Genomic DNA, 24,195 nt, shown 5'->3' with positions numbered 1-24,195 from the left:
GAACAGGCATTTGCCTGGACACGGGGCTGCTGCTCCTTAGAAGAGGAGAAAGTAGCAGAGCTTTCAGCCGTTGTGTTGGATGGACTGAGAAACTGAGACTTCAGGGACCTCAAATCAATGGGCACTTTTTCTCAGAAGAGAATCGCTGAATCCTGACCTTGACAGGAGGCGAAAGAACCAGGCCAAAAGCTTATATAAAGCAGAGTGAAACCTCCCACGGTTTCACAGTGTTTAGGAAACCAGGGAAAGGAACCAAAACCAGGCATGAGCCACAGCCCTAGAGGGAGTGTTGAATTGACAATGAGGGACTAAAAAGCCATCTCTCACCTGGGGGCGATTACGGATTCTCTCTGTATCTAGAAGTCTGAGCATCTGTCTTTGCCAATACAAGGTGGCAGCTGCCAGGCCCAGAACCCAGCAGAGATTCTGGTTTTCATGTGTAGCTGAAATGACAAACTTAGAGAACAGAAGGGACTCAAACTCACAGCTGGTCTGTCTCTAAAGACACTTGCCGGATGTTGAAGCTGAGGCCCAGTACAAAAGCGGTACACTGAGACATCTAAGGATCTCCAGCATCCTTTCAAGGACTGAGGAGCAAAGACCAGTTAGGCTGTCAGCTGAAAGTTACGGAAGGCCGTACCCTACAACACAGGTAGACTGAGTGGCTTAGTTTGCTAAGGCTGCTATGAAAAAGTGCCACAGACTGAGCGGCTTCAACAACAGAAATTTATTTTCTCACATTTCTGGACTCTGGAAGTCCAAGATCAAGGTGTTGGCAGGGATGAGGTCTTCTGAAGCTTCTCTCCTTGGCTTGCAGATGGCCACCCTCCTGCTGCCTCTTCACATGGTTATCCCTTTGTGTTGGCGTCCTCTTCTCGTCAAGTTACAGGTCCTATTGCATGAGTGCCCCATCCTAGTGGCCTCATTTTAACTTAATCACCCTGTCTCCAATGATAGTCACATTCTGAGGTACTGATGCTGAGGGCTTCAACATAAGAATTTGGGACTGGGGAAGCTTGGGATTGGGGGTAGAGGGAGCGTGGGATTGGGGGTAGACAGGTTGGGAAAGTGGAGATTCAGCCTACAACACCGAGTCTTACTAGAATTCCAGACTAGCTCTGGCCCAAATCAATCCCTGACTTGATGACAAGAGCAACCCCTTCCCCATAACATGATGTAACAAAGCATAACAAAGGAAAGACATGTCTGAAAGAAAATATTATCTGGAGCTCTACAGATGATTGACATTTAAAAAGTGACTAATTACCTTCATAACCAGAAGAATAAATCCCATTACTTATTTAAGCGTGTTTAGGTGCAAATGAATATCTACCATTCTCCTCTGTGACCTGTTTCACTCGTAAGTACTCTAGACCAGACCATAAACATGCGTATGAATTACATGGGAACCTTGATGAAATGAAGACTCTGATTCAGTATGTCTGGAATGAACCTGAGATTCTGCATTTCTATAACAAGCTTCTAGGGGACAGTCCTCAGACCATCCTCCTGACCAGCTTACAGACCAGTAGGTGATAAGTGTGTACACTGGAGTTTACGAAAAATTGCCCAATAAATAACGTTTAAGATCACTTCCAGCTCTGACATTCTGTTAACTTTAAAAAAAAATCTTTTCCAAAGGAAGACTTATTCTATCACTTGACCATCGCACAGTGCCTTTTTGTGAACTTGTATAGGATTTGGAATTTGTGAGGCTCACACCCAAAAAAGCTCATTTATTTTAGATCAGTAGTTCTGGACTTTGGCTACACATTGGAATCAAGTGGGGAGTGAGCATTGAAAAACACTGATGCTGGAACAGACCCTTCCCTCAGAGATTCTGATGTAATTATTCTAGAATGTGGCCTGGAAATTGGCATTAAAATTATGCCGGATGATTCCAATGTGTTGTCAAGATTAAGAACAACTGTTTTAGGGTAGCACTTTTATTTGTTTATTTATTTTTAGTAAAATAGTACTGGACCTGCTTTGACTACCCACCTCATTTACCAGGCCCATTTCTGGTAAAAGTAAGTAAATGCTGGTCACAGCCCACCTGCAAAGGAAGTAGGATTTACCCACAGTTGATAGTTGAATAACTTTTTCTTGGGAATTTTTTATCATCTGAAGCTAGATAGTTGCTGCTCCTTATAGACTGGGCATGTGATTTCTACTTTGCCAGAGTCTTCTACAATCCCTATTGTCTCTCACACCCAGTTCACTTCTTTCATTAATTTAACCTGCTTGGAGCCTTTGGGTATGTGAGTTTGTAACACTATCTCTACCGTACTAATTAGTGAGATAGTAAATTAGAGACTAAACATGTTCAAGGAGAAATTTTAAATGTACTGCTCAGGCATATTTCAGATAAAAATTTCACATTGCGTAGGTAGTTTTTCTAGGTTAGCTCTAAGACCCCTTCCATCTCTAATATTCTGTGGTCTAAATTGTTGGCATTTGTGCATAGATCATTTTCCCCATCCACAGTTGGAAAATCAATATCTGAGTGGCTGATAGGTTTTAGACAATTGAAAATGCTTAACAATTATTATTGCATATTTTGACTCTTAGCCATGTTATTAGTATTGTCTATAGGAATACGATGTCTTCTTAATCTCTGAGATTGCCAGTGTTTATAATAGTGGCTGGGTCATAATAAGTAGTTAATGCATGTTTGTTGACATTAGAATACTGAATTAGGATTTAATATGACCTATTTTGCTTCATTTCTTCATAGCCATAAACTGAATTCAAAATTTCATTTACAACCAATGGGAGGTCTGAGTTATGCTGGCCACTGAAACAAATGTAAACATCAAAATTCAGTGTCTCAGCACAATGGACGTTTAGCTCTTATCATTGTGGTGGACAGACTTCTAAGATGGCCCCAAGGTACCACCCCATGTATATGTTTTACATAATCTGAAGATCTGAAGTGCAAGAAGGTTTGATGCAAACGAGATTCTTTATTGCTGGATTTGAAGATGGAGGAGGCCACACGGCAAGGAATGAGGGTCACCTCCAACAGTTTATAGCAGCGTCCAGCTGACAGCCGTCAAGATAACAGGGACCTCAGTGCTAGAGCTGCAAGGAACTGAGTTCTGCTAACAGCCTGCGGGAGCTGGCAGCTGACCTTTCCCTAGACAAGTTTTCAGATGAGGTTGCGGCCAGCTGCCACCTTGATTTGAGCCTTGCATGTAGGACTGGGTGGGAGAGCCCGGCCATACCAGGCCTGGACCTCTGACATACAGACTGTGAACTAATAAGTGAATGTTGTTTTAAACAGCTAAGTTTGTTGTTATTTTTTACACAGCACTAGAAAGCTAACCAATCATTTGATAGCCTAATACCGGTAGTGATGGATGGTGGATGGCTTTCTTTTATGTCGTCATTCTGGGACCAGGTGCAGCTCTGCAGTCACCTAAAGAGACAACGGAGAGGGCATTCTAGATCCACTTCTGAAAAATCCAGTTTAGATGCGGCAAACATCACTTATATTTTATTGATAGGAACTAGTTACATGGTTATCTGTCAATACGAGGCATCCTAGGAAATATAATCCTGACTGAGCAGCTTCCTCTCCAAAAATTCATATTGTGCAAGAGGGCTAAACATTTCTGTTGCAGTCAGATTTCCATGTGTTTGAGTATTAAGGCAATTCTATATCTCATTCCAAGTGGAACAAGTAAATGTGATGATATTATATATTTTAATTCGAGATACAGAAAGAATAAGAGTAATGCATTTATGAGAAAAAAGGGATGTGTTTCAATGACACATTCATTATCAGAGATCTTATCAGATATGACAGTAGTCTGAGGAAAGAACCTGGGCTTTCTCCCTGCCCGGAGGTATTCCTCCACTATTGCCAACATCTTCCATTCCGCCTTCCAGGGGAAGGTTGCTCCTTCCTCACCTACCAGTGAGGTCCAGGCCTGGACAACCTGCTGCAGAGCATCATGGCAGCACGGCCTCCCTGTGGATCTGGTTACCCAACGGTATCCTAGCACCACTCACCTATGAAAAGTGCAGTAATCACCCTCCTCCCTGGCTCAGGGTAGCTGTGCCCAGCCTCTTTGTAGCAAGGGCGACTCTTTTAATAAGTTGTCCCCCATGGGCTGGAGTGCTGTGTTCAGCCACTGCAGTGGGAGCCCAAGTAGCCTCTTGCTTGGAAACAAAGTTTATGATCTCATCTATAAGGATTTGATGAAAGAGTGTCACTCGCACTATGCTACCTGATTTTCCTTTGGTTGTTTCTTTTTTTTTTTTTCAGGGTAAATTTAGTGCATAGAATGTTGAGCTTATGAAGTTGATAGAGAAGGAAATGAATTTGTTTTACAGGAACCTTAAGAAATATTCAAGATGGAATATACAATTTTCTACATGACCTCTTCTAGTAATTGATCTTTCTTGCTTTATTTGATATCATAAAAATTCAGACAAAAGGATGTTCTAGAACTCTAAATATGTAGTCAGGCAGACATTCTTATCTTCCAGGAAGGGACAGGAGACAGGGAGGGGTACGGTGAAGAAAAACAGGGAGAAGAACTGCTAATAAGACCAAAAAAGGGAAAATGAATGTCTAAGGAAGGCCAGTAAATCTCAGGAGGCATGACATTGCCGATGAACTGGAATATTCCAGATGCTACAGTAACAGCCATTGCTTCATCCCTTTCTCACCAAGAGGTCTCAGCTAAATCTGTCCAGGGTTTATTTATGTTTTTTTTTTTTTTTTCAGTGACATATTCCTCCCTCTGATCCTGTCTCCCTGTCTCTCTGCTTCCTCCCATCTTTCCTCTGTCATCTCTTCCCTCTCTCTTTTGTCTTCTTTCTTGTTTCCCCTCCCCCCCTCACTTCTTCTCTTCCTCCTTCCCTTTCTCTCTCACTTCCTCCCTCCTTCCCTCTCGGTGTTAAGTACTGTTCTAAGTGCTGAAAAGATGTCATACTCGTGACAACTTGTGGCGTCTCTTATTAACCCCATGTTAAAGATAGCGGACGTAAGGGCAAAGGGCAACTGGCGTAAAGAGGTTAAATAATTCTTCCGATGTGAGTCTGGGCAGAGTTGGGATGATTCAAGGGGCTCCGATCATGTCACTCCTCTACTTGAACACCTTGCTAGATTTCCTAGAAATTGCATACAGCTCCGATTCTATAACATGACAGATGGATCTCTACAACAAATGGCCCCCAGCCTCTCTCCCCAAACACAGTCGGCTTTTGTCACATCCCTAGAGGCCCCCATGTTATAGCATCATCAGACTACTCACTCTTTTCCAAACACAGATGGGCTTTTATGACTCCATGCTGCATGCCTGATACATAACGCCTTGCTTAGTTTGTCGCATCCTTCTTTACCTAAAACTCTTACGCATTGTTCAAAACCCAGACCACCTCTTTTGTGAAGCCTTTCCTGACACTTACAGGCTGAACTAGTTACTCTTCACTCTGAATGCAGACAGGAAAATGCTCACATTTCCATTATAGAATTGACAGCATTGTCCTGGATTATTTATACATTTGTCCTGCCCACCAGACTCTGAAGTCCTGAAGAGAAGGAATGGGACCTTATTCACCGGCAAACCCAGTGTGTGCCGCCTAGTTTGTGTTCACTGTGAAGAGGGTTGTACGATAACGCAAGAAAAGCATCATCGATATGTAACCTATATGCTGAACATAAGTAGTTCTGACCTTAAATATAAAGGTTTTAGAACTGTACATACATGCTGACTTAATCAAACATTTCCTATAAAAATTTGACTTTATACAATTTAAAATTGATTTATAATTTTGTCCTTCAGTTCCTCTAAATCAAGATCTCTGCTAGTGATTTAAACATGCCCTGATTTAATAAAATGTGATGTACATGTACGTTTCAAAAATACTTTTATTATGTAAAGTGAAATTCATTCTCTCTCTCCTTCACACACGAACACACGCACACACTGGATATGGCAAACCAGTCTGTGAATATCTTTAGACTTTTTCATAGTATACACTTTTGTGTTAAAAATCTTTTTTTCTATATAGTTTATTCATATTTATTTAACATTTAAGAAATAAATGTTATACTGATAAAATCAATTTAAATTTAGGAGTTTAATGACGGTGTTGCAGGAATTGTCACTATTATTCTACCTTTGTCCAACATTAGATTGCATTGTCTACACACACACACACGCACGCACACACACACACACACACACACTATATGCAGTCCTACATATGTTTAACAGTTTCGGACTTCTTTCACTTTATTTCTAAATTCAAGCATATCCCTTTGGATGGTGTTATTTGGATGTCAAATATTTTCTTAAAATGATATATAAATATACCCATATATATTAGTGTATGAGTTGCATGTATGTGAATATTTATTCACTGTATATATAGTTCATTCTGGTATATATATGTATATAGTGTTATGTATATGCACACACTATGTGTATAGTCCATATAAATATATATGTATATATATGCGCACACACATACTGTATTTATATATCCCTTTGGATGATATTATTTGGATGTCAAATATTTTCTTAAGGTGATATATAAATATACACATATATACATGTGTGTATTAGTTGCATGTATGTGAATATTCCCTATATATGTAGTTCATTCTGATATATATATATGTATATATGTATATAGTGTGTGTGTATATACACACACTATGTATATAGTCTATACATGTATATATCCATATACTGTATTTATATATCCTTTAGGGTAATGTTATTTGGATATCAAATATTTTCTTAAAATGATGTATAAATATACACATATATATGTGTGTGTATGAGTTGCATGTATGTGAATATTTATTCACTCTGTATATAATTTATTCACTCTGTATATAATTTATTCTAGTATACATATGTATATATGTGTATAGTGTGTGTATGTTACACATGCTATGTATATAGTCTATACACACACACACACACACACACTGTATTTATATAGTCTATGTGTGTACACACACACACACTATATGGTCCATTACAGCATGCTATATATTAATATATAGTTTCCAAGCTTCCTCATCCTTTGAGGCCAGATAATGAGACTGAAGGGTACCTCTGAACATTCGGGACCAAAGAACGTTAATGCAGCTACCAACCTGGAAATGCTCTTAAACAGTGAGCTCTCTGTCATGAAATCCTGAGCTGAACATGTTCTGTAAATGTTCTGTGGGGGTCTCTCCTGTCATTATTTTGTGTGACAAAATAATGGTGAACAGTTTTGAGTCATAATGACTGACAAATTGTACAAGTGATAATGCTGGATCTGTCATAAAGAAACAAAGAAGTATGATTGCCCTTGCTGCACCTCCAAAGGGATTTTGTTAAAATGACTCCCTAAAATGTTGATCCATTATATGTTCCTGGGTTCCTCTCTCCTATCCCTCCCCGCAGCCCTCTGCTCTCCAGTTAAACACAGTGTTCTTGTATGTTGCTGTGTATTCATTTAACTTGTTTATCTCATCCTTACTTCAAATTTAGATATACTAGGTTTAGGTTTTATGTTTTCTTCCTGCTTTTACTAGCTTTTTCGTAAGTGAGAAAGATAATTGTGACTTCTTTTTATCGGAAACATCTTTTTTCTTAAATAGAGAATCATAGACTCGTAACTGTACATTAGGGTCAATATCCGTGGACAGGAAAGAGCACAGGTAGTTTGAAAGGTCTCCAGGTAATTCTAACCTACAGCCAGGGCTGAGGATCACCACCCACTAGAAGAAATATGTCTACTTATCATCTAAGGAGTTGATTTTTCACCAGGAATGCTTTTTAAACATATGAAAAGCTTCCCCAAATGACTATTTTACACTATTATCCTCTCCCACAATCAAGAATTAGTTTTCAAAGGAATCTAGATGATGGTATATCACAGTTTGGCCCAGAATTCTCAAGAGAGAGAGATATCCTAAAAGAGAATAAATATTTATAAGCATTCATGGAATGACATTCTCTATGCCAACTCTGTCCTTTCCCTGGAATGTTGAATGAGCTTTGCTTTTCAAGGAGATTAAAAGTGATTCACCTAAAGCCCAGATATCTCTGTATTTGACAAGGAGTGATGGGATGAGCTCTGTCTACTTAAGAACCTCAGGAAATTCAGGAACTATAAAAAGATAGCATCGTTGTTGCCCACAGTGGATGTCATACACAGGTACCTTCAGTAATGATTAACCACAGAGTCTGAATTGACGCCAGATGAGGGAAAATGCAAACAGCACCTGTGTGAAGCTTCTGCACTGGTTTCTACTCCAAAGTCATACAGAAAATGTTTGTTTTTCTCCTCAGGTTAGAACAAGTGTCCTCCCTGAACATAAGGATCCCCCGCCAGAGGTTGGGGTAAGTGTTTCTTTTGTTTCCAAAAGGCACACACATCATTTCTAAGCTAATCATTTGGGTCTTCTCTGGCCTCCTGCCTTCTAGCTGACAAATAAAATTGAGTTAAATTGATAGAGTGTGACCTGCAAGGAGACACGGTCACATATTTGTGGAATTGCATGGACTTCATTCCTTGTCTCCTGAAAATCATCCTCAAGTGAATTCTTATTTAGTTCAGCTGGCTAGAGATGAGTCTAGAAATTGCCCTGCAGGTAACTGAGATGTGAGTCGGAGCCAACATTCCAGGACCAACAGGAGGCTGGGAAATTGCAGGTGTGAGCTCGACCGCTTCCGCAAGGACGCAGAGGGCTGACTAGCCGTGGGACTGGGATGTTTTCTGCGTCCAGCCGCTTCAACACTGTAGGGCGGGTTGAAACAGAAGATGCCACCGAAGTGCAGCCCAGTGCTGGAAAACCCAGCTGAGGTTTTCCTGCTGCATCTGAGCCATTGCATCTCAAGCTTTTACAAGTTGGGAGAGCAAGAGAGTAACAGGTCATTTTGCTTGGACAAATTTACAGTAGGCAATGGAGGCTCCTGAAGAATAGCCCAGCAGGCTGGTCCCTGGGATCCTGCATTCAGAAAGGTGGAAAAAGCCCAGAAGTAAGTTGAGTCTAAGAGGCCCTGCCAACTGAAAGGCCTATTTGAAATTCCCTGAAATCCTACAGGCAGTTGGCAACCTTCTTCCGGTGGGTGTGGGGAGCCCTGTGCTAGGTAGCATTCATTTCCTCATTGGCAACAGCTGCCATCCCAACCGGCCAAGGGGACCCTCCAGAAAGCGTGCCTTGCATTGGCTGAGAAGTGAGTCAGCCACCTCTGCATCTCTCAGCGTAGGGGAAGGAAAAGGGTACTTCGTGCTCTCTCATGCCGAACGCAGCCTTCTAGTTTCTTCCTGGAACAGGCTGAATAACTCTCTTTGACTTAAATGAATCTTCATGCTTTGTTTCCTGCCAGTCCCTTCAGCCTCTTGTGCTGCTCTCACTTCCACCGCCAATCTTGGTGCCAAGACTACCTGGGCTGCTAGAGTTTCTCCCAAGGAACCAGCGAGTCCTCCCAGCCTCAGGCCTCTCTCCCTGCAGGACACATGCAGTCTCCTTGCCTGGCTGCCCAGTGGTGCTCTCTCCCAGCTCAGGACTCGGGTCACAGGCCTTTTGCCTACGACCACTCAGACGTCCTCCTTCAAACTAGAACCGCCAGTGCAAGCCGTCCTCACACCCTTTACAGTTCCTTCATATAATGTAAGGCCTTCTGAAATTTGTAACTCTTTTTTTAAATTAAAAAAAAAAATCTATAGTGCTTTACAATTTTCAAATGTTTCACACACATGATTTCATATAATCCCATAATAACCCTTTTCCCCCACCCCTATTTTGCTCCTCCCCCTTCCCTCTCCCCACTGATAACCACTAGTTTGTTCACTGTATCTGTGGGTCTGCTTCTTATTTTATTTATTCACTAGTTTGTTGTGTTTTTACATTTCACATGTTAAGTGGTACCATACAGTATTTGTCTTTCTTTGTCTGACTTATTTCACTTAGCATAATGCCCTCCAAGTCCATCCATGTTGCTGCAAATGGCAAAAAAAAAAAGAATGAAATCTATAACTCTTAATAAGTTAATCATTTTTTTAAAAAAATTCCCATTTACTTTTTGAGGTTCAAGAAAGATGAGCTGGTTTAATTATTTTCCTCCAACTGCTCACTCCCACAATTTCTCTGTGTTAAATCCTCCTTGCTTGAGATTTTAATGACATCTTGGCCTAATTGTATGAATTTCCCCCCTATTTTTTCTCTCATTCGAGTTCTTGGAATGGAATGCATCTTATTCATTTTAAAAATTGAGTCTCTTCTCTGATTTTAAATTATTCTCTTCCACCCTCTCCTCCACCATTTCCTGCTACAGGCTGTAGACAACTCTGCGCTTCTAGCAGCTTGTGTTGGGGGGAGGGGGAATGGTCCATCCTCACACATTCTCCCCTTTCCTCCTCTCATTGCTCAGTCACTCAGGAGAAAGGAAAGGGGAGAGGTTCCTTGTGTGCTTGCCCACCATGAGGTGTGGTGCCCTTTATGCTGGTTTTGATGCTTCTCAGCATAATGCTGCCTGAGTTCTCTTTGTGGCAGAGTGAAATGCTGGCTCTCCTGTGAGCACAAATATAGGTATTTCTGGAGGCCTTGGAGGCCCCTTCCCATTGTATACTTTCCCATCGTGGGGGATCTGGTTCTGGCTGAACCATGTCTCTTCTGACCGTCTCTATGAGCCCCAGCAGCATCGGGTACTAGATAATCAATGATTCCCAAAGGAGACACAATCCCCGGTTCCCAACACAGCAGAGGTAGAGATGGTTTGGACACCTTCAAGCTTCATAAGTCATGTTTTGGGTCCATACTCCCATGACTTTGGTTTTGGCCTTGGAGATCAAGATGTTTTCCTGAGGGTAATGAAGAGAGAGATCTGCTTCATTTCCTAAATTGTATCCTCCCCAAGTTCTGACCTCTCTCTTCCAGCACTACCTTTATATGAACTGGCTGTGTTGTGGTTACTAATAGACTAGTTTCTCTAAACTGGCTCCTTTTAGGCACTGTGATGACGTTTTCTGAACTTATCATGTGGAACATTTGTTATCTTGTGTCCTCATCCTTGACAAAGACTCATCTATAATTCCTGGACCAAAAGAAACTTCTCAATGGGCATTCTCTGACATGCCTATTGTATCAGTTAGGAATGCATTCAGAAGCAAGTAACTGGATGAAGAGTAGGTAACAGACTTGTTCTTCTCATGTTAAGAAAAGTCATGGGGAAATTGCCCAAGTCTCCAGCTACTCAAAAGGACTTAAAGCAACCAGTCTCTGTCCATTGTCCTGCTTCTCCTTTCTTAAAGTGTTGTACAGTCTGACCATTACACCTCCAGGTATCACATTCCAAATTGAAAAGGTTCTGAGCAACTCATCCTGTTCCTTCAATTCTGGAAAGGAAAACTCAATTGGTATACAGTCATTCCTCAATATCCTCAGGAGACTGGTTCCAGGATCCTCCTCGGATACCAAAAATGCATGGCTGCTCAAGTCCCTTACAGTTGGCTTTGCATATCTGCGGGTTTTATATCAGTGGTTCTGCACCCCAGGGTACAGAGGGCCAACTGTCCCACCACTTACATAATCACTGAGACGATCAGAGTCCCTGGGTAGAAGGGAATCGGGATACAATTCCCATTTAAACAAAATCAAGATGCTATTAGGAATGCAACTTGGGCAGAATGGGTATTATTTATTAGTAATGTCTCCACTCTCCTACTAGATGTTAAACTAGTATTTTGTTTAACAAAAGACTAGTTTATTTTGATTGCAAAGATCATGTATATTTTGTTTGCAGAGATCATGTGTATTTTGTTTACTTTAATAGCCCTAGCTCTGTGCCCGGAAATTAGCAAATCATGATATATGTATTGAATGCATTAGGAAGCATACCATGATTTTGGTTTGCCAGCCATCTTATATTTTTTTAGAAGCACCAGAATAAAAAGGGAGGGGGTGTCTAAAAATAATTGCAAGAACATGGTAAGAATCGAGTACATTTTATGACACATCAGAAATCAATTAAATGGTAATTATATTACCCAACTAAATCTCAAGCATGATAAGAATGAGTCTAAATAAGAACAAGTCAGCATGCCTTGGCTTTTCTAACACCCTCAGAGCACGTGATATTCTGGATAGAGAAAAATTGTCACGCCTTGAGCAGCTGTGAAGTACCGCTGATTAATATACATCTCATCACTCCTCCAAAATATTTTTTTGGACACTGAAAAAAATTCTTGAGAATTTAAGTTCTTGGCCAAGAACATAGAGCAGGTAATGGCTCTGCCATTACAATGTGCCGTGGACTCCAGCCACTAAGTACTCCAATTTAAAAAATCAGCTAAAATTTTTTATTATAAATCTTTCAAATATGTTCTATACATTTCTTTGCATTCTTCAGCAGCATCTATTAGATGAAACCACACCTTTGGTGATGACTTAGTCAAGCAGATACCAGTCTGTGCTCTGAGACCTTGTGAGGTGTATTCATAGTAAAGATGTAATTTTATAATATATGACTTTGCCCTAAATTGCATTTTAATGTGTTCTTTGGACTGTTCATCAAGTTGTAATAGATATTCTCTCAGTTCTTTTTTCTTTGTCATGTATTTTTTCAGCGCATGTAGTTCATGTACCCTCTGTCCCTTCCTATAGAGTGGGAAACCACACAACCATGTCTGTTAGGGTAGAGGGTGAAGAAACAGTACCTGTACAAAAGTATGAAAAAGGGCCCATCCTGTAAGTTATGTGCAGGAGATGCTGTGTATCAGCCTGCCTCACCATATAAACTTCTGGTTTTCAAAGACCTTTTAAAACCTACACCACAGTTCCAGTATATAGTTTTATGAGAATATGTCAGAGTATTATGGATATCTTCATTTACCCTCAGAAACCAGCACTGTCTTCTAGAGACTGTCATACAGAGTGAAGTAAGTCAAAAAGAGAAAAACAAATATTGTATAATATCGCTTATATGTGGAATCTAGAAAAATGGTACAGATGAACTTATTTGCAAAGCAGAAATAGAGACACAGATGTAGAGAACAAACTTATGGATACCAAGGGGGGAGGGAGGATGAATTGGGAAAGTTGGATTGACATATGTACACTACTATGTATAAAATAGATAACTCATGAGAACCTACTGTATAGAACAGGGAACTCTACTCAGTGCTCTGTGGTGACCTAAATTGAAAGGAAATCTAAAAAAGAGGGGATACATGTGTACGTATGACTGATTCACTTTGCTGTATGGCAGAAACTAACATTGTAAAGCAACTATGCTCCAATAAAAATTAAAAATAAAAAAACAACACTGTCTACTAGAAATTTAATGCATGCCACATATGTAATTTAAAATTTTCTAGCAGCCCATGCTTTTAAAAGAGTAACAAGAAAACAGGTGAAATTAGTTGTAATATTTTATTTAACTCAATATATGTAAAATATTATCATTTCAAAATGTAATCAATTCAGAAATCAGTAATGATATATTTCACACTCCGTTTTTCATATCACATCTTATAAATCTGATTTGTGTTTACACTTAGAACACAACTCAACTCACAGTAGCCACAAACTAGTGCATATGCTGGGTAATGCAGCTCTGGACAGTACTTGGAAAAAGTTGGGAGATCCATGAAAGTTGTAGTATAAAGGAAACCTAAACTTTGAATAAAGGCTTTGTGAGATGAACATAGGTGATGGAGGTCTGTGTATGGAGGAGCACTTCCTCTGGATCCTTGTGTAGTACCAGGGGAACATGACCATGGAGGACCTGCTTCAGGCAGGTATGCAACCCTGCTGAGCATTCTGGATGTCTGTGACTTGCGCTGAGTCCCCACCAGGGCACGCAGGATGAACGGTTTATTTGTACGCTCCCCGTAGAGCAGAGCCAGGGATTGAGACAGGTGCTCTGCATTCTCCACCCTGCTTGATATCACTCTCCAGCCAGGTGAGTGATTGAAATCGTGCATCTAGCAATTTAATGATCATCTGCTTTGGGTGCCTGCACCAGAATGATAATGGTGAGTGTTGCATTGTCATGAGCAGGCAAGAAAGGTCAGAGCCGCACAGAGTGCAGGCAGAGAGCCTGTCAGAAGGAAAGGGAATTGCCACCTGTCCTGGAAATGAGGCACAGCGTGAGGGGGATGAAAGAATTCTGGACTGAAGAGCGAGAAACCCGGATTCTAACTTGGCTTCTGCACATTAACTAGTTCTGTGACCAGGTGTAAGCCAGTTAACTCCCATGGGTTCCTGTCTCTTCATCTACAGACTGGCCATGTCTTAATAAGTCTTAATGTTTGTTGATTTCATTCAGACATTTCTTGGCCTCTGATAAACATTCCACATGATCTAATAAAAATTTGAGCTATAAGGAATTATAGGTAACGTGTGCTCAACACTAAGAACTATAAAGGACCACATAACTTTCGTATCTTTTTTTTTCACTAGAATTTATTCTAGTTTATATTTCCCTGAATCTAACTTTTATTTTTAAACATACATTTTTCTTTTTTATAATAGGAATTTCTCATAGACTTTTTTTTAAAAATACTCGGCCTTTTCCAAAAAGTATTTGAAGTGGACTTATATTTAAGTCATCTGACTTCTGGGCATATTTTCCTTAAGTACTATGCAAGCTAATATTTATGCAGTGCTTCCTATTTTCCCAGCAATGTACTAAGTGCTTTGCCTGGATTACTTTATTTCTTATAACAATAACAATGAGAAAGATACAGTTATCCTATGCAACATTTTCATCCAGAAACTAAGGCCTAGTATGGTGGAGTAACTTGTCCAAGTCCCAGATTTGTGAGAGAGAAGACAGACAAACGGAGGTTGACAGTGCCCGTCAGTGGACAGCCAGCCTGGGGGCTGGGAGAAGTGATTTAATTGCCCAGATTTCCATTTTTGGACATAATCATGGATTTAGAACTACACTTCAGAGCTCCAACTCTAGTGACACTTTAATTTTTTTTTCTTTGTTTTTAAATTTTCCCCTGATATTGGATCTCCCAGTTTAAAACCTTGAAGATGAGAATTTTAGAAACAGTACTGAAGGAGAGATGAAAACATTGTTCCCTGAGTTATATTTGGAATATAAACAGATTTTTTGAAATAATTTTCTTAAATTCTATGATTATGATTAAAGTGACAGTAAAGATAAAATAACTCTATATTAAGTTATTCTTTTGCATTAGCATTGTGTGCCGTTTTCCCTCCATGGGATTCAGGTTTCATAATAGAGAAGACTGTTTTCTCTCTAATTCATTCTTTGACCAGGAGTCCAGTGAATATTCATGTAAATGAATGATGTGTTTTCCACTTTCAGGGGTGTGGAGGGTCCTAGTTTTATTTATAGTGAGGCGAAGCAAACACATAAAAACCTGCTAGAAAGTAAGAGTATAGGCAAGTCCATTGTTCGGTATTGCAATGTGAAACAATTAGGCAATGTCTTTAAACTGAGGGATTTTATTAAATGCATTTTATGTGACATGTAGTCCTCATGTACAGTTATTTTTAGAATAAATTTTAAAAATATTTTTAGAACAAATAACACTTCCTCTGGTTTGACACCCTTTCATAATGCCATTACCTAAGTTGATTTATAACGGATTGTATGATTTCTGTAAGCTCTCTCTCAAAGGATAATATCCTTTGAGATTAAGCACGTGGCTGACAGTTGTGATGGAAAAGGTTGACTCACAGGCATCCATTTTGGCACACTGCAAACTCACAGTGCAGCAGTGGGCGTAGCATGCAGCCTCTCTGTTCCGGACAACGGGCTGAGCTAGAAGATGGACGAGCCAAGGTCCTGCTTCCACAGGAGCTCCCGGCCTGGTAGGCAGGAGAGACATTCAATGACTTGTGGTCACAGACTACTTGCAGCTGTGCCTGCTGGTGTGTCTGGGGCGCATGTCTGAAAATAGCCCCTCCACCTGTCTCTCGTTGCTACATTCCCGTCTGGGACATCTGCTGCTTCTATTGCTGAAAAGACCACACTAACATTCATGGCATGTGCAGTTTGTTTTCTTAATTCTAAAACCATCCCTTCCTTCAGAAATCTCAAAAGGCAAGGAGAAGAAATAACTTGAAATTTGGGGGCATCGTGACATTTCTGGTCACAATGGGTCAAATGGGTTGAGCATTTTCTTCAAGTGAGGATAATGAGTGAGGGGTAGAATTTAAATTAATAACCCTAATTACCGGTGAAAGAGAAATAAGCAAGACGTCTCTTTAAAATACAAAATGCTAAAGTGAAATTCACTACCACGTTATACAATCCGCAAGCTAAAAAATTGTTTTAATTTCCCACAGGTCAGTGAATTATAATGGTTTATAAATATCTGCAGAAGGAGTATTTCTTTTATATCTCATAGTATAAATTACTTGAAAGCTAGTGTCTATGCCATTCATTCATTCATTTATTGTCAGTCACTATTTATCACACACCTCATGTGTGTTAGGCAGTGGGAGGTTGCCAGAAAACAAAGCTCGTCATGGATCTTCAAATCTCAATTCTTATTTTGAGGGGAGGACAGAATAAGCAATGAAATACATAATATTTAAGTGACAATAGAAAAAATACAACAGGATAAGGAATGGAGACGAGCAGTGTGGAGAAGGGGAGCCCTTTTATACAGGGACGTCCTAGTAGGTTGTCTGCTGAGGGGGCATAAGGGCTTTTGTTCAGCTGGGTCTCTCCTAGACACTCTCTACCGCTTACTGAAAAGTCACCCTAAATTTTGGCTTTGTTCATACAGCTCTTGGAATTCTTCTCTGCCTTGATTCACTCTCAGCATTCATGTCATCACAGCTTGTTTCCACAAATCTCCTGTTTTCACATAACATTCTTCACCTAATAATTTAGTCTTCTGTGATCCCCAATTTGGCGACTTGGTATCTAAACCACTTCTTCGAGTTTCAAGTGAATTAATTAGGTTTTATCATTACTAACATATAGGCATCTCCAACTTACAACCGAGTTGTATTTCAAATGTTTGCCTTTACGATTTTTGAACCAGTTCTTCTAAGTTAGAACTTTGAAAAGAAGGAGAAAAATTCTGACCTGAAGCTTGTCTTCTCTATGCTCAAGGATCACTTTGTGTAGGTGCAGCCTCTTATGTATGGAATCACTGCGCACTTTCCTCTGAAAAGAGCCAGTTGACTTAAGTCCAGCATCTCATTCTAGGGCAGGCTGGCAACAGACCTATGAAGAGAGCATGTTCTGGAAGATGTAGTGTAGACTTCTTGTAAAGTATTACAGTGTGTTAGGCAGCAATGGTATAGGTAATAATACGGGTTTGATACTGATATTTTCGTGTTTACATCTTGACCTTGAAAGGAGAATGAGAAATCTTATTTATGGTATACCATAATATTGTGACTTTTAAATCACAAGCAGCCAGGAATATTAAAAAGAGATGAAAGATTTTTATCCTGGAAAAGAAAAACCAATTTAGTGTTTTATTCTTTATATTATGAGTCAGAGAGTGTAGAAGATAGATATATTCATAGATAGTCAACACCCTGTATGATAGGTTAAAAAAGCAATTTTAGAAAATGTAATTGAATAAGTACCATTCTTTTTTGTGTGTTGGAGTGAAATTGTCCCATGCTAGTGTAGAAATAACAAAGGAAACAAATACTTTTAAACATTGCTGTGATGGGGGAGCAATGTAGCATTTCTATTTATAACTTGCACAGAATCCCACATAAAAATAGCTCCAACTAACAGATTTGCTCATATCTGGAATACAAAGTTGTTGCTGCCCATGACTTGAGGAATTCTAATAAGAACAAGGACGGCATTGGTAAATATTAAACGTCTGTCATCTTTTCTTTTATCTCAGTTTTCATGTGGGGAGAAAATGTGTTCATGGAAAAGTCCTGGCTTCTGTGTTAGACATTTTGTTATTTTCCTGGCTATTCATCTCTGTTTTTAATGAGAAGGATGCATTTGCATCCCTCAACCTCGCCCCATGAAGTGGACATCTATTACTGATGGTTGTATTTCTGTCAGTGAAATATTTGTCAGGCTAATAGATTTAACATTTCACTCCTCTGAAGACTAGTTTTGTGTGATTGCTGTGACACAAAATTCTGAGAACCTCAGAAGTTAATGGAAACCATTCTTTCTTATTTTCAGCGAAGCTTTCTGGGCTATGCCAGTTTTAAAGTCGGAGATCTACTGAAGTCCAAGGAGCAAGTGCTGACCCTGAGCCTGAGGTGGGTCTCAATGCTGTTAAATTTAACAGCCTGTGATATTTATTGAAGGCTGGTTGGGTTTGAAAGTCACAATTCTTGCAGGTGTTTGGATGTCAACTCTCAAACAGCTTACGTTCTCCTCTGCAACAAGTTACAGGGAAACAGCAATTATTCAGGTTCATATTCAAGTCTGTGTTTCACATGGTCAAAAGTTGTCAGCTCTTGTAGGGGAAAAAAATGACATTATTAACAAACTTGTGGTGGCCAGAGGGTTGGGGGTGGGGAATGGACAAAAAGGTGAAGGAGATTAAGCAGTACAAACTACCAGTTATATAAGTCACAGGGATGTAATATACAGCAGGGGAATATAGCCAATAATAATATAATAGCTTTGTATGGTGCATAATCTATAAAAATATCAAATCACTGTATTGTACACCTGAAGCCAATATAATATTGTAAGCAACTGTACTTCAATATAAAATAAAAAATAAAGTGATGAAACTTGAAATGAAACTTCAAAAAATAAGGTGATAAAATTCTTTGAAAGTAAGAAAGTAAATAGAAATGATGGGCATGTTACTAAATAATATTTCTGTTACTTATCAAAATGTTACTTTTTAAGTCAAGTGAGTTTCTAGGTTTGAAATATGTTTGTGAGAGGCAACTTGCAGATTTATGATAATAAAGGGTAGGCTGATTATTCTTTTTTTAAAGTTTATTTTGCTGCTATACTATTAAATATAAAGTGTAAGTTAAAAAAATAAAGTATAAGTTAAAACAGACTCATTGCAACAGACAGCAGATCAGAGATGCTTTTGAGTATGAGTACAATCTGTTTTGATACAGATGACACAACAATCTTTAGGAACTGCGCTGTGTTTTCATACTAAGAAGAGTATTAAATAGATTAATCATTTCTTTTTAACTTCATTATAAATTAGAAAACTAGTATGTTATTTTCTAACCATATAATAACTTTAAAATTATGTATACATGGAGAACACTGCCTTACAATATTTATATAGTATAAATGAGTATAAAAATTGTAGAGAACATTGTTTGTAAATCTTAAGATGCTCTTCTTTTGATGCAATGTAGAGACCATTGTCAGGGAACAGACAATGTGTCAAGTTTGTTTTCCCTCTGCCCAGCCCCTAAGGACCCATTATAACCAATTTATTTCAGTGTAGATGTCATGGTTTATGGTGGAATCTGTACTGCTGGCTGTCTCCTGTCTGATTTTTTCCTGATCCTTACAGTTTAGCATTTTGACTTAAGAGATGGTATAAAATAATTTAAAGTAACACATGTTCATGCAGAAAAATAAGTGTTGAAGGGTTCTACTGAGGCTGTCATCTTCTTTTTGGCTTCCTTTCGGCTGTAACATTTTTTGTTGTTGCATTTTATTTGGGACGGCATTTAAAAATCTTTATAGTTTTGTGGTGTTATTCCCAATAAAATTTTGCTGTGTTTATTTTCTGTTGGAAGTGTGTAAGTGCCAGCTAAAATGTCTATCTGCCACTGTCACTGGTATCCTAGAAGATACCTGTTACCCATCTAGCATGGCAGTTAGATTTGACCCAAGTGCCCCTGGATTCATGATATAAGATGTCAGACATTGAGCTTGCTGAGAACCGCCAGCAGGTCACGTGTTTTCTATATAAGGTGCATGGTATTTTATTCCTCACCTTGCTGATCACAAACTGCAGTATTGATTGTATCATAACTGTCATTAACGTCCGCAGCCCTCTGCACAACATTTAGACACTGGCTTTGAAACAGATATCAGGGACCCAGAAATCCTTAGTGCAATGAAAATATGTGAACACACACAATTAGAGGAAGGATAGGAACAGAAAGAGCTAGTTTAGAGTACTACACTTAGAAGGAAAAAGGAATATAACAGTTCCAGATTTAGAGGAAATCAAGACACATTTCCACTTTTGATTTGAATACTCCTGATTCTTATTTATTTGATTTTGATTGTCTAAAAGGAGACCAAATTTAGCAACAAAGCATTGCATTTTCTAGAAGAAATAATTTTTGAAAGCCAACTTTGAAATGGCGAGGTTAATATTTTTTTCCCTTTTTGCGCTTTGCCAAATTTGTAGATTTCTCCCCCTATGAACAAGACACATTATAGACTTATCGTAACCTGCTGATTTCTGATGCTTCGTGTTTTTCCATCTGTTGTAATTTATCTTCTCTCCAATGACTTGGCAACCTCTGAGGTACTGAATCGGAAAAACGTTAGATCAGGGATAAGAAGCATTTTTTTGGTTATTAGTTTTGTTTTTACTATTCCTTTGCACTGACATTATCTGACTTTTATTCCTTTTACATTCGGGTCATAATTTTTAAAGAGTAGAATTCTCAGATTTCTGTAAAACAAATTCACAGAAATAAGGGTAAGGGCGTATTTGTCGGCACCGTTCTTGGATCGTGAGTCTGGTTTTGTTTGTGTTCACTGTCCCTTATTCTTATCAGGTAAGTCAGATTTCAAACTCTCAAACTAGTTTCATGGAATACCATAGTTTAATGTGGCCTGTCCTATGTGCTGTGAACTGGAATTTTTGAGTTTGAGTTGAATTTTTATTTTCCACAAAAAACTTAAAAGGACAAGAAGTGTGTGTCTTATTTATAGACTTAGACTCAAATTGCATGAAATATGGTACCGTGCATTTTTGAAATTGTAGGCTAAAATTTGTTTGCATGTATTGGGGAGAATGCCTCCAATACAGAAAGTGGTTCCCACTCATGTAACTTATTTTCATTTAAATGCATAGCCACTAAATTTCTGTCTAAGCGTTCTAGTATCCCAATCGGTGTCTTTATTTAATATTAACCCTGGTACCTTTATATGACATCTGCTTTGTTTTTCTAGTTTACATTTGGTAGTTCCTGTCTACTCTGACTTCCTTTAGATCTGAATCATACTTTCTGTTTCGTTTTCTAGCTCATTACTATCTATTCCTGACTTCCATACTGTACTGTAAACAAGCTAAGGTTCTTGTATAGCGGATTACAATTGCAGACATGGAAGACACTGGTTAATATTACAATAATAGTAATACTAATGAGAAGAGAAGGAGGAGGAGGTGGAGGGGGAAGATACTATGAGACACTATGTGTTTTATGCTCTGATAAGTATGTTAGAGATGTTGTTTCATTGACCCTTATCAGCGTATGATGTTATTCCTTTTGTCATTTTATAAACTAAGGAACTGAGGTGTAGAAAGCATTTAAGTAATTTGCGCAAAGTTACAATGCTCTTAACATAAGAAAGCCAAGGCGTGAAGCCACACGTTTCTGACTACAAATCCTGTGCTCTTAATGACTCACTTTTTGTCCGCATTGACCAAAGGGAAAACCGAGATCTAGTTAAAACATGTCCTGTGTCACGTGACTTGGTAATGGCAGAACAAAGCAAGGACGGAGGTCCAGGACCACTCGTTCAAGGTGTCTTCCACATTGAGTTCACCACAGTGCCTGGATTTATAGCAAATGAAGACCTAATGAGTGTTAATGGCCATGGAGAACTCAGGAATGTTAGCCATGATGGCAGAAAGTGAGAACCAGCCTGCTAGATTAAGAGGGAATGGAGACTAAGGGGAACCTGGGGAATCTATTCTCACCCCAGAACCATGGCCCTGAGCCTGGTTTACTGTCCAAGCACCTAACAATTATTTGTTCTACCAACCTGACCTGAGTCTCTTGGAATCATAACAAGCAGAAATTTAGAACATCATAATACTGTCTTATTTAATTACAGAATGGAGAAGCATATCTTTCTCTGGCAATGGCGCTAGAGATCAGGGGAAAAATTACGTTGCTCTTAAAGTAGTCAAACAATCGCAAAGGCAGAAAAAGAGGCAGGGATAAAAATTCTTTCTTAGGAAATCCTTCTCAGAAGAACTGAGACAGATAGAGGTGCTTTGACCTTATCTGACCTTTGTTGCCTGTCTCCACACAGTTCGGGCTTCATTCAGTGACTGTTCATTCAACGAGCATTTATCGTGAATTTTTCATATGCTAACTATAGTAATAGGTTCTTTACCCAATTTTTAAAATAGTAACAGGGTTAACATCTTGCAGTTGATATTACTAATAACACTGTTAATGAAAAATCTTGTTATTTATTGATCATCTACTAGCATGCAAGGGATATGTTGGGTGCTTCTCCTGCACTATATCATTTAATCCCTGCAGCTTTATCATCCCAGTTTTATAGCAACTTGTCTAAGATTCCGCAGGTACTAACTGTACAAGTAGGATTAGAATTCAGTTGAGTCTGACTCCAGAGCTGCTTCTGCTTTTATTGTGCTGCCTGATAGGAAGCTAATGGTCTCATAGCATCTTTGCTTTCTTCTCCATTTTATATTCTATCTTTTGGAGAGTTTTAGGGGCCTCAGTTACTTTTTATTAATGTTTTAATCTTAAAATTCAATTTTATATGCCTGTGACATAGTAGAGAGGTTCAATAATTATTTGTTGAGATTTTGATTCATGATGATGACTTATATTTTTATGGATGCTAAATATGAACCTGGTACCATTTATTCCCGAGTGGAATCCACCTAAATTAGTGACTATAATGCAGTCTAAGCATTAGAGTATATCTGAGACAAGTAACTTTCAGAGTAATAGTGAGTGATAGATTGTGATTTGCTTGAAAGGCTGAAAACCTTACTTAGAATTCACATTTATTTCAGTATAGGTCACATTGCCTTGCCACAGAAACATTCAGCTCATCTTAGCAACTGCTCTGTTGTTTCTTTTGTAACCTTCCACGTGTAATCCCCCCCAAATTAAGCAAGCATTTATTATAATTTTATAATAGTGGATGTGACCAAATTTTCTTGAATGCAGATGTATAAGAATTTATCCATAAAAAGAGAATTTATGTTTCTTTTTTGTTTGTTACTTCTGCCACATTTACAGTAGTGCTGTCGTGAAACGTACAGCATAAGACTCCGATGATCCTAGACAGACATATGACGTTATGTTTTATAATATACAGATGTATGGGAGGGGCTCTGAAAGAAACAAACAATGAATTTCTACTGTTTTTAAATTTTTCCTATTTTATGTAACATTTTATACGTGTACATATTCATGCAAATGCCTCATGGAGTGTATGGATAGGTATGTCTGTACATTTATATTCGTTTACAATTATTTTGCTTTCTCCCAAACCTGATTATTTATTTTCCATTATTGTCAAATGTGTGTGTTTAGAGAAGGTAAGATCCGAACTATGGAGTCTTAAGTTTTGTTTGATTTTGTTTTTTGGCGTTTTGCTTAATTTAACCTCCTTACACACACACACACACACACACACACACACACACACACACACAGAGGCACAAACACGCACTTCCATTTTATTTGTAAAAACAGAAGAACAACAACAACAACAAAAAAAAAAATTCCTGCATATTTTTAACTGAATCTCCCAAAGGCACGTTCTTAATTTAAGAGCTGGGAGCAATATTAAGGAGAGGTTCCTTAGGCTCTGACACACAGTTTTCTACACCAGCATACTCAGAGCGATAAAAAAAATGCAATTGTCACTAACATTTCGCAGGTTGGGAGCCAAGGCCCGTTCTGCAGGCCATAGGGCAGTGGGTCAGAATGTTTGTTCCTGGAATGCTCGAGTGCATGTGAATCCCCACGGTAACCTGAGACCGAACTTGGCCGTAGATTGACAATACAGTTTTAACTGATAAATTTATTTTTCATTTGAAATGGAATTAAACTTTGTTTTTTCGTTTCCTACCATAACTCTTTTCCTGCACGCAAATAATGCTTACTTTAAGCACTAGATACTGTCTTTAAAATTGTATGTGTGACGACAACGTATTTTCTTATATTTACTTGGACTTCAGAGATGCTTTTAAAAAATCACATCCAAGCATCTTGAATATGTTTTGAATATGTTTTATTCTCCTTTAAAAGTCGCTTCCAGTTAGTTTTTCTAGGTATCAGAAAGTAGGATTACAGCAGAG

General features: G+C 38.8%; 1 protein-coding gene across 3 annotated transcripts in view; it reads left to right on the top strand.

Annotated features, from left to right (window-relative positions):
* The window catches only part of INPP4B (inositol polyphosphate-4-phosphatase type II B), a 493,426-nt gene that overhangs the window by 232,584 nt on the left and 236,647 nt on the right, over positions 1-24,195 (top strand). For all 3 annotated transcript variants that reach the window (XM_027117065.1, XM_027117067.1, XM_027117064.1), the window contains exons 7-8: positions 8,313-8,363; positions 18,126-18,205. In XM_027117065.1, coding sequence (XP_026972866.1) covers positions 8,313-8,363; positions 18,126-18,205 — 131 coding nt within the window. The remainder of the gene's footprint in view (positions 1-8,312; positions 8,364-18,125; positions 18,206-24,195) is intronic.

Source organism: Aethalodelphis obliquidens, unplaced genomic scaffold (genome assembly GCF_003676395.1).
Source record: "Aethalodelphis obliquidens isolate GAN/ISIS:26980383/991018 unplaced genomic scaffold, ASM367639v1 scaffold17, whole genome shotgun sequence".
Lineage (NCBI taxonomy): Eukaryota > Metazoa > Chordata > Mammalia > Artiodactyla > Delphinidae > Aethalodelphis > Aethalodelphis obliquidens.
Note: the sequence above shows the minus strand (reverse complement) of the source record. Positions and strands in the feature narration are given on the sequence as shown.